General features: G+C 39.4%; 1 protein-coding gene across 1 annotated transcript; it reads right to left on the bottom strand.

Moving 5' to 3' along the window:
* Positions 1-1,326: 1,326 nt before the first annotated feature.
* On the bottom strand, positions 1,327-16,480 carry LOC110064259 (GTPase-activating protein and VPS9 domain-containing protein 1-like). Its single transcript, XM_020771288.2, has 14 exons — positions 15,431-16,480; positions 14,736-14,867; positions 13,514-13,963; positions 12,177-12,336; positions 10,450-11,481; positions 9,202-9,448; positions 7,528-7,668; positions 6,603-6,737; positions 5,659-5,785; positions 4,986-5,052; positions 4,503-4,617; positions 3,754-3,826; positions 3,518-3,583; positions 1,327-3,093 (listed from the first exon to the last, which is right to left on the bottom strand). Exons 1-14 carry the CDS (start codon positions 16,421-16,423, stop codon positions 2,818-2,820), a joined length of 4,014 nt encoding a protein of 1,337 aa, XP_020626947.2. The 5' UTR covers positions 16,424-16,480; the 3' UTR covers positions 1,327-2,817.
* Between the last annotated feature and the right edge of the window lie 1,158 nt (positions 16,481-17,638).

The following is a 17,638-nucleotide window of genomic DNA, read 5'->3' as shown; positions in this document are numbered from 1 at the left end:
TAAGGGAAATTTAAAAATAACAGTTTACTAAGATAGAAAAACACCAAAGAGATAATAATAAACCGTAAAGGAACAAGGATGGCCAAGTCTGAGAAGATTCACACGGATTACAAACCAACAACTTGGAAAATCTAGGCTAAACTTTTCAAGATGCGCAACCCGTGACGTAGCTCCTAAGCGAGTTTTATTGTTTCCGTTAGTTTGTCTTACTGTTACAGAGCCTTGCGAGGGATGTGTGTTACGCCTCGCAGTGAACCTGTCTGTTTAATGGCAATGCCACAATCATTTGAGCTGGAGTGATTAAGAGAAATTCTAGGCTAAGCTGGGTTTTCTGGTTGGCTCCTCTAATTTCAGTGTTTTCTCACTGCCATAGCAGTAATTTGCACTGCCAATTTCAGTTTGATTGTTCTTATTTATCAGCCAATCCGAGACCAACCCACGAAGACAATTCGGAAAGTAAGATGGTTGTTCTTTGATCAACGAGGTAATGTTGAAATCTAGATAAAGAGGGCAAAGTGTGATCCCTTATCGCTCGCTCGTCCTAGAAAACTGCTCTACCTCGCAAAGTTCTAAGGTTTGTTCTTACTAGTGCGGACGCCTCCGGCATGCGTAACGTGAAGTGATGTTAGTCCAGCTATAGATACCTCGCAGCTTTTTGTTATTTTGTTGAAATCACGCGAACTTGAACCGATTTGAAAGCCTACTGGTTAATCGGTGTTCATACAAATACAATAAACCTTTTCCCGGGGAACATTCAACACTCCCAGGTAAAACATGAGATCCCCGGGATATCCATACAAGATAACTGGGAGAACATCCCAGACTTCCGAGAAGAATATGCCTGTGACGAAACTAGAATTATAAAACACACACGAAACCCACATGCAAAACACACCAGACATCCTCATTTCAATCTACACCATTGTAAAATTAATTAGGACGGAATCGTCCCACTAGGCCTGGTTTGCAAAACACAGAACTGAATCAAAATCAGACCCCAGTTGTTCGAAAGGTGGTCAACGCTATCCACCGGATAAATCGCTATCCAGTCGATAAGTGTTAACATAACAAACCACTCTATCCACTGGATAGCGATTTATCCACTGGATAGCGATTTATCCAGTGGATAGCGTTATCCACCTTAAAGCAACCGGGACCTGGCTTCTACGAAAACTATGAATTAAGGATGTCAAATCTGATCGCTAAAATCATCAAAGGAAACATTGCATTTGAAGCCTGGTTTGCAGAAACACAGCTGCTTCGAAATTGTATCTTACAACAGTGACAAAAACTGAAAATTAAGGATATCAAAACTAATCGCTAAAATCATCAAAGGAAAAAAATATGCATTTAATTCATATAGTGATTTCAAAAAAGAAAATATATTTTGTCCAATCCTTACACATTAGCGCCACTAAACCCAGGAGTTAAACTCCTAATAACACAGTCAAAAACTAAACCATTATAAAAAATCTACATCTTTAGATAAAACTGTAGACAGTACTGTTTCGGCCTTCTGGGCCTCGTCAGTGCAGTGCCGAAACTAAGGTGGAGGTTTGGCTAGACAGCCAGTCACCTCTGATGATCCCACACTTGTGGTATCATCAATACCATGCCAAGAGTGCTCAAACTAGCGAATTAGTCAGCTTATTGTACAAAGGCCAGCGGCAATGGTACACCCTAGTTAGAGTGCTCAACAAGATCAAGCCAAACCTCCAACCTAGTCTCAGCACTGCACTGATAAGCCCCAGGAAGCCGCGACAGTACTGTTGTATTTTTTGTTACATTGTGAAAATCATGGCATTTAAAGCAAGACAATTTTCTCTCAATGGCTCCTTAGAAAAGAAACAGCAGCCCAACGTTTCCAGATGTAATTAACTTGTAATAAGCAAATTGTTTCAAATTAGATGTGCACACTTTTCCTTTCATCCTGAAAAAATACCTAGGCTGATTTAACTGTTATTCCCTCAACAGCGAATACAGCAAAGAATTATTACTGTACATTTTCGTTTAAATCAAACAAATGTGACTTACATTAGCCACCCCAAAGTCTAGGAGACCATTTGTTTAGTGGTGGTCATTCAGACCATAATTTCAAAGATAATTATAAGCTTTTTCTTCCAGTCAGCTAAATTAGATTTCCATGCAAATCGGATTAAGTTTCTTTTCACAGTCAGTGTATACTTTCCAAGTAAACCGCAAAGTAGCTTGATCCCTGTATACCCACCCTCTCCCACCCCTTAAGTAGCCCAATTGCTACATTTTGTCCTTTGACATCCCTTGACTTTTTGATGTTGTTAGACAAAATTATTTAAGTTTTCACAGGCTGACAAGATGAGGGTAGTTCGTTCCAGTATCTGATGGAAGGAGGAACAAGGTGATTTTCCCTCATCCCCTGGAACTAAGTCCTCCCTCATCAGTTCTTTCTCGCGTTTGTTTCTGAATCTTTCTCGTTCAGTAACGTCTCGAGTTCACCACCAAGACATTGATAATGTAGTCTCCTGTGGCGTACGAGCAAGATGAATGATTTGTTATTGTTTAGAGGTCCTTGACTCTTTTACAAATCATTCTTCCGAACACTATATGTATATCGCTTCTTAATCTAGATGTACTTATGTTTTCTTTGGTCGTTTCTTGACCAAGTATTCTATTATCTAGAGGTTTCCTTCAATTCGAAGATCGTAAAAGCTCCTTAATTGCAAATAAAAAGTGATCGAAATATTTCAGACGAAATTAACCATCAAGACGCACGCCTCGAATTTGGTCAAACATTTGAATTGCGACGAACCCTTCGCTAACGACTGAACTTGTCAGCGTTCAGTTGGAGCCAGACCTTAATGTTTTGATGAACGCAATGGCTGCACAAAATTGCATCCAATAATAAGCTTCCTCGCCACTGAGCCTCTTGTCATAGAAGTTAGTGACATATTGCATGGTGGATAGCAGGCCTGGAGGATTGGCGTGAATCACCACGTACACCAAAACAGGCACGAATTCATCGGCCCCAGGTGCACTCGTCTCGCTTGCCAAACACAGCAAGTTCATAATGGTACCGCAACACCGCCTCACACACTTTAGTTTGTCCGTGGGCGTCTAAAGAAGTGAAAGAGGTTAGCTAAGGTCTTTGAAACATCAACTTGTACCAGACACTGATAATCCTATCTCTATTTTGTAACAGATCGCTTAACTCCAAAATCTAACCTGTTGCATAAAATCACTTTTCCACTGACTCAGTTAAATGGTTGTTCACTCAATGAATTTACGTAATGGCTATCAGCAAAAGAAAATTTATAACGACATTGACAACTCATATAGCAAGTGCTATTTTTTAACCTCCCGCCACTCTTGCTACTAAATACACGTCCTTCATTCATATTTGTGTTGATACATATTTTTTCCTGAAATTTTTCCGGGTTAAGCGTTTATTATTTCACATAACACTTCGATTTTAACCTCCTTCCTTATAGGATATCTGCTCATTGTAATGTATAGATCATATACTGAAACACGTGATTACCTTGTAAGCATTGATTGCTAGCAGTTCCTTCTGAGCTGATTCCCAGGGTGCTTCTTTGCGATATTTCTAACAAAGATGAAAAATTTGTCATCACGTTACTATAGCAAATACAACAGAAGGTTTGCACAGTTGGAGGAAAAGACACTGGATATAAGCTATACATGGCTTGCATTAGACCTAACAAAAAAATAAACACCAGCTTTGTTGCACCCTATTGTGAGTTTAGAATGACCTACCTTGGGCACTCGCACAGCCTTGTGGTTAGGGTGAATAACCCTCTGTAGATTGTTCACGTGCTCATGAAATGTTCTAGAATTTCGAGAAAAAAAAACCAAACATGATATTCAATCACGTTTTTAACGACAATGGGGTTCCGAGAATTCATATCTTGTATCAAATATTATCAGAACTTAAAAACTCTTTGAAGGGCGACTGCCATCTAAGGAAATTTTATTTGTAGGATCTTTGTTTCTTTTTTTTCGGGTATACATTTTTTTTTTCCAAGTAAACAAAACTAAGGTTTTGAAATGTAAACCGGGCACCTAATGTTAAGGGCACTCGCCTCTGGATCGATCAGTTTGGGGTAAAACCCTGGCTGGGATTATCATGTCTTGCTCTTGGGCAAGAAATGTCGGCTCCTTCTTGGTGTAGAAGACACAGGACACGCCACAAAAGAACACTGCATCACAAACCTATTGTTTTCATTGTTTTCCTCGTCCTTATGTTCTCTATTGCTTTACGTCAGCTGTGTCTTCTATACCAGGTAAGTGCCAAAACGTCACTCTCAGGGTGCCACTCTCCATTTCAGTGTACACGTGGGTACCAGGAAATTTAATGGGATGGACTGACTTTCAATCCACGAAGAAGTAGAAATACTGCAAGTTGCTTTAAGGTTAATGCACGGGGGTCAGCCTGGTAAGCTTATCAACCAACAGTGTTAATCATTAGGCTGGTCCTTACACAGCTACTCTTGATCATAGCTCACCTATCTCTTTCCATGTCAACCTCGCCATTGGGGTAAAAGGCACATTTGTAGATACTGCTCATGATGGCTCGTTCAGTTGCTTCTAAAGTGTCCTGGAATTGCTCCTCACTGACACCTGTCAATCAACATTAAATTCCAAGTAAAATAAAAGGGCTGAAACAAATAATGTGAACAGAAAGTAAACATTATTCTTATGCACATAGTAGGTAATAAATTTGTTCCAATTCTCTGTGATCTGCAATGTAACAACGTTTTGTCTCACATTTTTATCTACCATTAATAGACCAATTATTCAGCCTAAAACAATAGACCTCAGTACGAGGCTCTAGGGAATAACTACAGAGTTTGTAGTTTGTGGGGTTTATTCCCCAGAGCCTCGTGCTGAGGTCTATTGTGTTAGGCTGAATTATAATAATATCAAAATTGGTCTGTTAATCAACTGAAATAACTGCATTGTAAGTTATCAGAGGAAAATACCTGTACCTGACCAGATTGGATGTCTTTCCATCTCTTCAGCTAATGTTTTCAAAAAATCCTCAAGTAACGCACACTGTGAATCGGTAATGAAGACAAACAGTGAATGTCCAATCACAGAAAAGACTTAAGAATCAGAATTGTCAACTGTTGCACAGAGAATTTCAGTTATGTTTTAGTACATTTATTGCACTATTACATTGAAAGAATTCCAATAACATTACAGTAAGATTAACCAATAAACGTATTTACATACAATATTCCATATCTATTTGCGGCACATAACATGAATAAACAATAGCCTCCATTTGGCGCGAAAATATGCTCGGATATTTGTCCGTGGACATATTATCTGTTCCGAGAAACGAACGGTTTTCCGAGAGCGTAGCTCAAGGAAAACTGTGAGCTTTGAAGAACATATAATGTCTAAGGACAAATGTCCGAGCATATTTTCGCGCCAAATGGAGGCTATTGTGTTTATTATCCTTCAAATATTTTTCGCAACATGCGCAGGTTTGAAAATTGGAGAACATTCTCGGATATTCCCCAGTTTTAGCTGGGGAATATTCGGTCATGTGATGCATTTAGACCAATCGCACACGAGCGAAAATATTTGCTGGATTATAATGGATGGCTGTATGATATTTAATCATAATCATAGTAATAACATGTCATATCAAACCTTGTCATCTGGTGTAGGTGAGGCTTGAAATTCAGAGCTAAATTTATTGATCTCTTCTTTCTCCTTTGGCTCCAGAAACAGCTTTACACAGTTCATGATTAAGTAGTTTTGGCAGATAATTTTGTCCCTGTGATAATAAATTATTGTCAAGTATAGGCAGTATTAGAGTATAAGCCTTCTAGTTCCCTGGAGAAATCAACATCTATTGCATTTCTCCTTCATAGTAACGCAATGCTGAGAAGTTAGATATAGTTAAATGAAATTTAACATAGTTAACGACTAGGAGCTAGTCTGGTCAGTAGCGTTTTTACAGGCGGTTGTTAGTGTCTTGGCCGTTTGTGAGCGTTTGGTTAGCGTTTGGTGCGTTCTGTAGCGTTTGATATAGTTCAATGAAATTTTACATAGTTTACGACCAGGAGCGAGTCTGGTCAGTAGCGTTTTTGTAGGCGTTTGTTAGTGCCTTGGCCATCTGTTAGCGTTTGTTTAGCGTTTGGTGCATTCTGTAGCGTTTGCAACAGTCATATGGTCGTGAGAGCCGTGGGGCTGACATTGTCCAGCGGTATTTTTGCTTAGTACATGTGTTGTCGTCCCATGTGCTCGCAGTGTGTTCATCGCTCTGTTAGTGTGGCGTTGTGGATTGAATTATAGTTTAGCGGTTCTCGGCGTCCCCTCCCTATCCCCCCTTTTTTTCAGCATTTTTTTTCCACCAATGCCATCTGGCTTGAGTGTGACAGGTGCCTGTAGGGGGCTTGGCACGGGGGGCTCGTGGCTTGGTTGCGGGTTGGGCAGGCCAGTCGGGTGTTCTAGCGCCTTGGGGATGTGACTGCAGTTGCAGCCCCCGGGCTTCGTAGGCACCTTCCCTCCACTAGCGACTTGGGCGTTAACTATCAGTAACAAGACGTTCTTAGTATTGTTAAAGGTGATGTGGTTCATGTTAGATGTACCTTTCTATCCTTTCGACTAATCTCTCCAAGTGAGCATGCGTTGCCAGTAGGCCTTGATGTGCATTGACCAGGTAGGCGAGGTATGGAGTGCGTGCCTTGTACTCCTCCTCTAAGGATTCTAACAGTTTAGCAAAGCTGTGGTGGGAGAACAAAACATCAGCATGCCTTCGCAAAACACTTTTAAAAATCATTTTCTACAGCATTCAAAAGCATTTAAAGATCTCATTGTAAGTGACCTTGTGTCCAACCATTGTTAGATTGATCAGATTTTAAAGCTGGTTTTCTCGTGTGCATAAGAACAAGCATAAGCCATCATATGCAGTCACAGCAAGACGTTGACAATTAGCACCTTTAGTTAGGAAGTTTTCCTTCCAAAGGTGCTACTTAGCAGCACTCCACTGTATCTAAGTATGTTTCTTATGCTTGTGCTTATTTGCTAGTGAAAACTAGCCATCAGGAACCAATTTCCCTTGAATAAATTTAAAAAAATTACCAACGGTTTAGCAAGAAGAGGGAAAGGCAATGGAAGAAGAGGAAAGAGAGAGAAGAAATTACATGCAATAAGACTGACAATGACAACAACAACAACAACAACAAAAGCAATAAAGTTGCCCTGATTTTTAAATGAACTCATGAAAGCTGGAGGGCATAACAGGTGCTTTGTTTTGTGCTACATGTGCTGGGGGAGTACAAGCATTGTATTTCTGGATTTTTGGAGAATAAGAAACGATGACGTGTTTTGTAAGTTCACAACTAGTATATCCAAAGTTGACATAACAACGAAATCCAAACAAACACACGTCTCAAAGCTAGGCTGATCACTAAGAACTTCTTATTCACTGATTAGAAAAGATACATCATTGTTGATATTGAAGTGTAGGCCAAAAGCAGAAATGTTCGATTATTAATTTATCAGAATCTGTACCTTCCAGGTTGGAGGTCTTTGACACTTCTTATTGTCTCGTGTAACTGAGCAGACAGGGATCTGTCCTGAAGATTAATTGCCTCAGCAAGTTGCACATGGAGGAATGTAAGCAGCTCCCCACCAGGTTTTTTGGCATATGCCCTTAAAAAATGACGTATAACAATTTATCATTATTTGTGTATCTGAAGATGGCAGCCTGTAATGCTGAATTAAGGATGGTGCCTACTTTTGTTAGTGCGCATATTTTCTGCGTATCACGCAAGGCATGGTTTAAGTGCCATGCGCGCGCGCTGGGGTTGACATTGACGCAATCAACTACACTACCAAGTACACGACTCAAAGAAAGCAAAATTTTCCTACTGTGACCAAATCAAGTTTAATGAACCTGTACTCAAACCAGGAACACCAAAATAGCAGCATATCACCAACCACTAACTGTTAATGTCTTCCAGCTGAAAAACTAGCTGTTATCTGGCGAAAATTATACTGAAATCCAACTGCAAACAAGTACCTGCAGATGGCGTAGTGCGTGCGCAAAACAAGTGTGAAAGACGCAAATGTTTTACTTACTGGGGAAGCGACAGGAAAAAATGTAATGTGCACTATAAAAGTTTTCACAAAAAGATCAATAACTTTAAAAAACGCGTGGTTACCCCCACATTTTATGTTATGAAATGGAAGTGGAAAGCCTATTCAACACGTAATCAGTTTCTGGTTGTGACCAAAAGGTATTTAGACTGTATTTTGGCTGAACCAGAGGAAGGCTGTCAGAGACGCTAAAAGCACTGTTGCAACGATTTTGTTATTAAAAACATACCAAATATGGTTTTCATGTTACCATTTACCATGTAGTTTTAAGACCTTTATAAATGTGTTTGCTTTTCTGTTTGTAAAGGTGATTTTGAAGGAAATTTGTGAAGAAATATCCTTTCCTTCTTTTTTCAGAAAATGCTGATGTCAGCATTTTTGTTAAGATTCAAGGCTGATTATCTGGAAAAAATGCGTGGCTTCCCCAATTTTTCTTTGTGGATTCCAATGGCCCTTGCAAAGATTTACTTTTTCGGTGTTGTCCTAACCCAGCACAAAAACCTTTGTATTTAGTAGGCACCATCCTTAAGACAATAAAAAGTTATGTTTTTTTCTCCTTTTCAATGACTGAGGCCACAGATTACTGTTGCTGCCTACACAGGTTTGGTTCCAGGAAATATCTGTTGCAGTTTAAAATTGACTTGTAGGTCAAAATAACCTCAATCATGTTTGACAAGTGCATTTTACCTTGTTCAGATTTCTTACCATAATCCTAAGAAAAACAAAATACAGATCAAACTACAATTTCTGTGAAATTAAACTGGAATCAAACATAAAAACTCACTAGGTATAGATACATGTATCTTTTTGGGAACAGCACAACATATCTTAAGCCTAAGAACCAATAGTTATATTTTATAGAGATAAACAAAGAAAAAAAAAGGTGGTTTCACATAATCGTAGGAGTGCTCGATACAGATACATGTAGAGGGAAGTATGAATTAAGAGAGAAATTTCAGTTACTCAAGTTTCATGGTTGAAGCATGTCTGATAATTGCTTCAAGAGTGAAACACAAGTAACTGTAATTTCCATCTTAATTTGTATTTTATGGAGAAATAAATTTCTGTTTTTAGTGTGGTATCTACCTTTTTTCTGGCAATCTATTGTCAGGATGAAGCAGTGGAAGATTCTGGAAGTCAGCTTGACAGAGCACCAGTCTAAGTTTCCTCTTAGAGTTTACAAACTTCTCATCTTCATCAACAACATCGTCATCTTCCTCACTTTGGTCATTATCGTTTTCATCTTGAACTTCATCCAATTTACTTTCTCCACCTTGAGCATGTGCCTTGTTCTTGTATTTTTCTAATATTTTATCAAGGTCTGATACAATGTCTGTTAAGAGAGAAACAAAGGTGGAAAAAAGTTACAAGATGGGCAGGGTTATAGTAGGTCTACTACCTTAAGAGGGCAATGCTAACAAGAACATTTTCTTTTTTTATGTCATTGTGAAAGTGATTATCGTACAAGTGGATGTTAAGCTCCACTCTGTCCCCCTAAAAAAACAGGATTCAAACTAGTCATCATTGTGAATGCCTTAGCTCTCGCATAACTGTCTAAGTATAGTAAGTAATATGTACTTTATCAACTTCGAAAAGTAGGTACTACAATTGTGGACAAAAGTCCTTGGGACACTTAAGTAATGTAACCAATTATCTGTGTTTTAGAACTACAGTTTGAAAAAAATGCTTCTATATCCTTTTACAATGTGTTGCTGTTCCCCCTCCCCACCCAACACAATGTTGAAAATCAGAAGAAATTGCAGGTACTAGTTTTCAACATTGTATGGGGGGTGGGGGGTGAGGTTAGGCAGGTGAAGAAGTTGTATTCACGTCTGGCATGTGCGCAAGTGCCAAAAGTGTAAATTTGTCCCAAGACTTTTGTCCATGATTGTAGATACAATAGACCAATGGGAGAGGGTCAGAAGTGAGTTCAATGTTGCCATCGATCAGTTAGAAGAAACAAATCACATGCAAGGAAGGCATAGCGGTCAGGCTACTTGCCTCTCATTGATGTACATAATTTATAGAACTGATTCAAATCCTGATTCTCCTATGTGTCATGAGAGGCTTGAGTTTGTTGTTGGTTGTCATTCTTGCCCCAGAGGATTTTCTCTGGGTTCTATGGTTTTCTCTTATCAATAAACACCAACCAATCTAACTGTCTTGAATGGCCCTCCAACTCTAGATCAATTAGAAGTATTCTTATTGATCCACAATTGAAGGGCCACACATTTGTCAAAACAACAACACATAAGACATTTACATTATAAGCAATACCACCATGAAACAACATTAATTTATTCTATTCTTATTGTGAGACTAAAATAATAGTACCTTTGGGTGTTTTTTCCTCCACCTCAGGGTGTGCCATCCTGTCAGTGATATCAAAAGCATCAAGTGTTTTCTCTGCCAATTCCTTGTACACTTTTGATCCACTTGCCTTCATCTTGTCTTTAGAGAGTCCTGTCCTGATCATTCCAAAGAATCCTTTCTCTTTCTTCCCACTTTGCTCGTCATTCAGATTATCCTCACCATCAAAAGAACCCTTTCCTTTGGTCTTTTTCCTCCCTCTGAAATGCCGTCTTAATGAAGATCCACGAGAGGGCTTCTTCTCTCTAGGTGGCCACTCATGTTCATCATCAGCTGTACTAGAAGATCCACTTCGAGGTGGAAACTCTGCATCGAAACTCAAGAAGCTTGCTTGGCTGTCACGGTTGGAACCCTCTCCTTGAAAGCCAGTGATTGTTCCACTACTTGTGCTTCCACGACTGCTAAGCTTACTTTGTCTTTTTTCCTGGTCATTTATAACACTTGTGCGCTTTCTAAAATTATCATCAGGTGCAGCTAAGTGTTCAAGGCCAGAGAGATCCGATTCAGAACCCTCTTCTGCAATATCACCATGGCCACTGTCAACTACGATGCAATCTTTAGTGAATTCAATTCCACTGCTCCGAGTGCTTGTACTACTGATGCAGCTTGTACGTGTGCTGCCACCACTACTAATGGCACTGTCTCGGTTTCCAGCCACCTGGTGATCAAAGGCAATGGGTGACTGTCTCTTCACAGCTTGGTTATCAATTGCATCTCCAGGAACTGAAGGGAGAGGAGGTGGACTGTCACTTCCAAAATCAATTAGATCAACATTGTCAGGGTGTCCAATTTCTGCATTTCCTTTTGCTTCAACATCTTGTGTTGCATGCGTACATGTATTTGTCTCTGAATTGCTGTGTAGGAAATCAATGCAATCTGTTCCAGGTGTAACCTCTTTAGCAAGTCCTAGTGAATCAGCAATGTGATCACCATGACTTGAATCAATGACACATGTAGCTGGCTGAAGAGTACCAGGATCAGTTGTTGGATCATTACCTACAAAACACAAACCACATCTTGTTTGGCCAAAGAAGTCAATAAACCTGTTTACTAGCGTGAAGTGCTGTTATTTCCTTAATACATCAGAACAATTCTTTTGTCACTAAGTTTGGAAGATCTTTGACTTTCAACAATGAACAGCAATCTTTATTGATATAGAAGTCAATAACCCCAACAAAAACTTTGGAAAGTCTAATGTTCAATTTGCTTTCCTGTTGACATTCATGTGTTTTGAAAAGTCAGTTCCATCCTTTAACAAAAAACCATGTAAACCCACAAATGATACATGGGGTGTTTGTGTGATTAGAACCCACTGAAAAACCCATACAAGTGCTCGAAATGACAGTTTTTCATTGGATATTGACCAAACAAATTTGTGAAACTGGGCGTCTTATTTTACATTATGATCAGACATCATGGTCGAGTACTAAAATGACTTAAAGCCCACTTATTACTTCATGACTTGTACAGCTAGGGATTGAGCAATCAGATTATTTGCATTTAAAAAATTAGAGACTTGAAAAGACAGACATCCTACTACGTAATAACAGTTATTGTTTCCAGCATTGTGTACTAACATAAGTAGGGTCCTTCCCAGTTTATACTTTTACTAGTTAGAGGAGAACTTTCCATAGAAGTTAAGAGACTGGATCCAAAGAGTAACACATCATGAATGTCAAGATCACACTGACCATTTTGTGTGTCTTCATCACTGCTTTTATCATTAGAATGATCTTCCTTTGTCACTGGCTTTTCAGGAAAAAGGTGCTTATAGAACGTGGAAGAGCTACTTCTTGGTCTGAAACTTTTGCTAGAATCTGCCTCATTCTTTGGCTTTTTGATGCCAAGTACCTACAGATCAACAAAAATGACTTTCATTATTCAATTTATCATAATCATACATTAACGAGAATGGTCTGCTCTTTGATCTGCAGAAATAACTCAGACTGTCACTGAGTAGGCTGTCTAAGTATTTGGTATTCTTAACTTATGGCAAAACAAAAAGGAAGGAAATAGAAGATTTTCTTGTAGCTTGACTACTCCAACAGAGTTGTCTGAGCCTAGACATCAACATTTCCATATTGGTCGAATTCTGTGTAGTATGGTTGGTTTTAAGAACCAGACAGCCTGGGACAAGCTTGGATCATAATTTGCTCAAGATTTATCAAACTTGTGATTTACCATGTGCATCTACACAGCCAGCCAAACTGTGGACTGAGCTGGGACTGTGGCCATCAAGGTATTCAAGAAAGTGATTAGCACCATTCTAACAATGGGACGGAGCAACGTTATCACTGGTTATCAAAACAAAATTATGCAGGATACTGCTTGAGCAGATCAAGATAGGTGTAGACAAAAAGCTTCTAAAGGAGCAGACTGGATTTGGACCAAAGAGAAGTATGACAGGGTAAATCTTTATACTGAGAAACATCTTATAACAGGTGACTGAATGCAGGGCAGGCCTGTACACGTACTTTTAAAAGGCCTTTGATTCGGTCCTCAGAGTAATATTCAAAAATAGAAAACATGTTTGTTTTAAGCAACTGTTTGACAGTACTGGGGTGGATCCCAGAAGGTTGCAGGGCAAGACACAACATCACTTGAAAAAGGACTGTTGAGAAAGAAAAGATTACAAGGCATGGTAGATGACTTGAAAAATGGGAAAAGTGGTGGCACAGAACCTAGAGTGTTGGGTTGACAACATGTCAGTCTTGTGCACCTACTGGCATAAAGAGATGCGATGATGATCTCATTGCTAGACCAGATGATGCTTCTTGTTAAATTTTATTTCCATGAGAGTCGAAGTCATCATTAAAGCCGTTGAGTAATGCTTAAAATACATGTCTGTTTTAAGTGTGAACCAGTTTGGTATGCTCCAAATGCTGAGTGAATGAAGATGACTATAGGTAATGTAGAAGCTAACCACAGATGCAGTCTCCCTTTTCTTTAGAAACAAGTTGAAGGGTTCTGCATGCAAGGCCATGATCACCATCAATAAATGCACATCAAATAAATTTAATTACTGTACCTTTTCCTCAGACTCCATGCCAGGACATTCAATTGCAGAATAACCCAGAGAAATCACTAAAACATCTTCATCCTCCTGCAACATCAGTGGTATTCTTCTGAGAAACTCCATTTTGAACTCCTCTGATTTGCTGACAACCGCTAAAGGATTAAACTGCTTGATCACCTTAGCTGGTTCAATTTCTGTGGATTGAGCCTCACCCAGACTTTGCTTGCGAGGTTCCTTTTCTTTCTTGCCTTTAAAGGGGCGTCGTTTTTTGGGTGTTTTTGGACTACCTGTTTGAGAATCAAGGTTGGAAGGTGCAGGACAAACATCTTTTGACACCTCCGGGGTTGAGGGTTCTGGGGGGTCAGGTTGGGGTGGCAGGTTATCCAGTAACTCTTTTAATTCTTTATTGTTGACAATGTCTCTGTGATCTTCACTGTGATCAACCATCCTTAGAAAGCTTGTCTATTGAAAGGAAACAAAAGAATGCACTGGTTTGAAAAGAATAATGACAAACAAAGGTATATGTATATTGGGTGTATAATTAAGTATACGATTTTCCAGTAGGGACTAGTCTAGGAGAAGACTACTCTAGGTAACTTAGAAAAAAGGCCCATGTTTAAGTCAAATGTGTGAATGATAATGCTGTATAACTAATTTATAAAACGATCTGATGGCAGAGCTCCAGACTCATTCTTGCAGCAATGTTAAATAACAAGAGCTCACTTCAGGGCTATTAGCAACTGTCATTTCAAAACCTCGAGCTGCGCAGTGTTGCTTTAAACTTCAGATTTAAGAAACCTACTATTCCTGTTAACAAAGCCTATGTTACTAGCAATGCTACTGAATGATAAGGCTAACTCTTATCTGCACAACGACACCTAACAAACAAAATGATACATGTACTCCTGAGTGTGTCTACAAGACACCAAAAGTTATACACGTCAAGTTTTTAAGGAGTGGGAGTAGAACTTACAATAATGTGATACAGTTAAGGGAAATGATAGATCTCACTCTTAAACTCCTCAAGAAATCCACATGCCTGCTGAGGTAAACTTCGGATAGAAGGATTGTTAGCAGCCAGTGGCATGAAGTTGAACCATTTGCCACCAGCATGACAAACTTTGAACTCAGTCAGTAAAAGGACAACAAAACAAAAACAGATAATCCTAATCCTGATACTAGAGATTTAACGTAAATGACCACAGGTCAAGAGATTTTGTCTGTGAATACTTACCAAGGAGTGCAGCTCATTTTCAGTTATAAGAACTGAGTTACGGCAAAGGCCAGGAAGTGACTGCTGGATTGGAACATCTGAAATTTCTTCCTGGCTTTGTAATATGGCATCTAAAAACGATGCCACACAATGCTGAAAAGAAAAAGTAAAAATAGTTGAAACTTGGAAATATCCAACTTTGAATTATATTGCTATATTTCAAATACAAGTTTTCAAGCTACTGTTTTCTACTTAGGAAGAAAGGAACAATTTTTGAACAGTTAGATAGGTATTTGAATCTGTATTGAATTGAAGTACATATGGAATATAAATCAACTGTCCACCTCTCCTGTCCTCTGCAATTTCATGGGTCTTTGATCATGACTCCCCCTCCCTGTCACAACACACTCTCCCCTCTGGGGTGGGGTATGGATATTTTCCAAAACCACACAGATATATAATACTAAGCCATCCACAAGACCCTGAAAGTTATGACATTGCTCAGAGGTGGTGATGGGGGGGGAGGTGGGGGGCAGGGAGATACACTGCTTCATGTATTTGATGTTTTCCAAATGAAGGAGCTACAAACCTTCAGCATCAGCAAGAAAGTAGAACAGAGGTTCAATGTCACACCACTCCCCTATTAAACGTGCCATGTCCCACCAATTTCCTCACCTGGCGTGCTATTTATTTTCATATTTACTCGGAGTACTTACTGTATCAATTCTCGAAAACATGTGCGATGATCTTGGGTTTTTATCACCTTCAGAGAAACAACAATTGAGCAAACAAGAAGCTATCTGCTGTAAGTTCTGGGAGGCTATTTCACTGATTTGTACATCAGAGGTGATGCCAAACTGTTCGGGCCTTATTATGGCCGGACACACAAGGAAATCAAACAATAATTTCAACACCATCGAGCGCACGTCCTTGTCGTTGACATTACCAGTTGAAGAAAGAAGTTTCGAAAATTGACACACTAACCAGCGTAAACTTTGAGGGAAGCAGTAGAGTTTCGCTTTCAGGCTTTCAACAAATTTAGTACACTTTAGAGGCAGTCTCTTTTTAAGCAGTGAATCCTCCGAAAGAACTTGCATTATAGGAGCGTGCAATGCCGCTGTCAAATACAACTTCGCAGAGAACAAGCTCTCCACTAAAATCTCGAACAACGACGTAAACGAATTCCTTTTATGCTTAAAGAATTCTCCAGGCTGCTCGTCTCCTGTGATTTTCAGCTCAATGAGGTGCTTCATTAGCAGCAAAACGTAACTCTCGTCTTGCGGAAGCAAACAGTTTCCATACAGAGAATTCAACAACAGACGAATCAGCTGAGAGGTGTCCAAATTGACTTTGTCTGCATATGTCAAAGTCGACGCCACTAGGGCAGGATTCTCCCTTAGTCCTTTCAGAAATTCCCAGTACTTTGACTCTAAGTAGCCAAGGTGTCTAGAAGCGTCAACAAAGCGGGCAGAATCCAACCTGTTCACCGCCTGGCTGCAATCTTCAGGTGAAGCCCGTACTCTTTGTACAATTTTCCACTGTTGCCGGGTAATCCATGACAAGTGATAAAGTCTTTCGCAGCTCGACTGTATCTCTATGTTTAGATTAGATATTTCAGTTTTTTCTTTGTTGACAAACAGCCGTTCTTGCTTTAAACGTTCCTGAAGATACCATAGGCGACTCCAACATGAAGTTTGATCGTCCGCCATGTCTGCTTCATTTCTGCATCTTTAGACAGTGCCTATAGGTAGCCAATCACAAAGCGTTTCATATGTATTGGATCGAGCGTTTTCATTGGTTGACAGTTACTATGAAATTTCCGCCTTTTCTAATCACCTTAATCACTGCCACTTGATCCATTTAATTAATTTGATATAGCCGTAACCTTAAGAAGAAGGGTGTAACATTTGCGATGAAATAACTTATTTTATAGGAGCTTAAAAGTTTTTGTGCCAATGTCAACAGATAAATATGACACTTAAGACTTCATCTATCGATAGTCGAGTCCCATCTCTTTCCAGGGTGGAAAAAAGTCTGATGTAAAACATCGGCCGATTCCCCCTCTAGAAGTATATTGCAATTCGCCTCCTTATTGTAAAGTCACTGCCAACTTGTCACGAAGTCTAATCGAATAACTTGTTATCTAGTACTTTGGTAGTTTTTGACTGAATATCAAGACAGACTACTGTCGCCATAAACTTAGTCTCTCGGTATTAGAATCTCATCTCTTTAAAGGGTCGAAAGGAGTATAATGTCAAACTGTGGCCATGTGTTAGTTATATTTCGCTATCTTGAAACGGAGTTCAACCTTTGAGGTCTAATAACGTTCAATGTAGAATCTTGCTAGTTTCTGGCTGAATATCAAGACAGACTACTATCGCCATAAACTTAATCTCTCGCTTTTAGAATCCTATCTCTTTGACGGGTCAAAAGGAGTATGAGGTCAAACTTCTGCCATGTATAACTCATATTCCGCCATCTTGAGAGGAAGTTCAATCTTTGGGGTCTAATAACGTTCAATGCCAGGGACTGTGCTAGTTTTCGTCTGAATATCAGGACATTCTACTGTTGCCAGGAACCTCATCTTTGTACATAAGCATCCAATCTCTTTGCATTGACGGGTGGAAAAGACGATGATGTCAAACATTGGCCATTAAATCTAATATGGTCGCCATATTTAGAGAAACAGAGTAACCTTTGGGATGTAATAAATTTTTTAGGACCTCGGTAGTTTTTGTGTGAATGTCAAGATATGTAACTGACACCTAAAACTTCATCTCTCTCAATAAGAATCCAGTATCTTTGACGGGTCAAAAGGAGTATGATGTCAAACTGTGGCAATGTGTTACTTATATTCCGCCATCTTGAAACGGAGTTAAACCTTTGGGGTCTAATAACGTTGAATGTAGAACCTTGCTAGTGTT

The sequence above is a fragment of the Orbicella faveolata genome, unplaced genomic scaffold (assembly GCF_042242905.1).
Source record: "Orbicella faveolata isolate gen_17 unplaced genomic scaffold, um_ofav_v1 contig_36, whole genome shotgun sequence".
In the NCBI taxonomy this organism is placed as follows: Eukaryota; Metazoa; Cnidaria; class Anthozoa; order Scleractinia; family Merulinidae; genus Orbicella; species Orbicella faveolata.
Note: the sequence above shows the minus strand (reverse complement) of the source record. Positions and strands in the feature narration are given on the sequence as shown.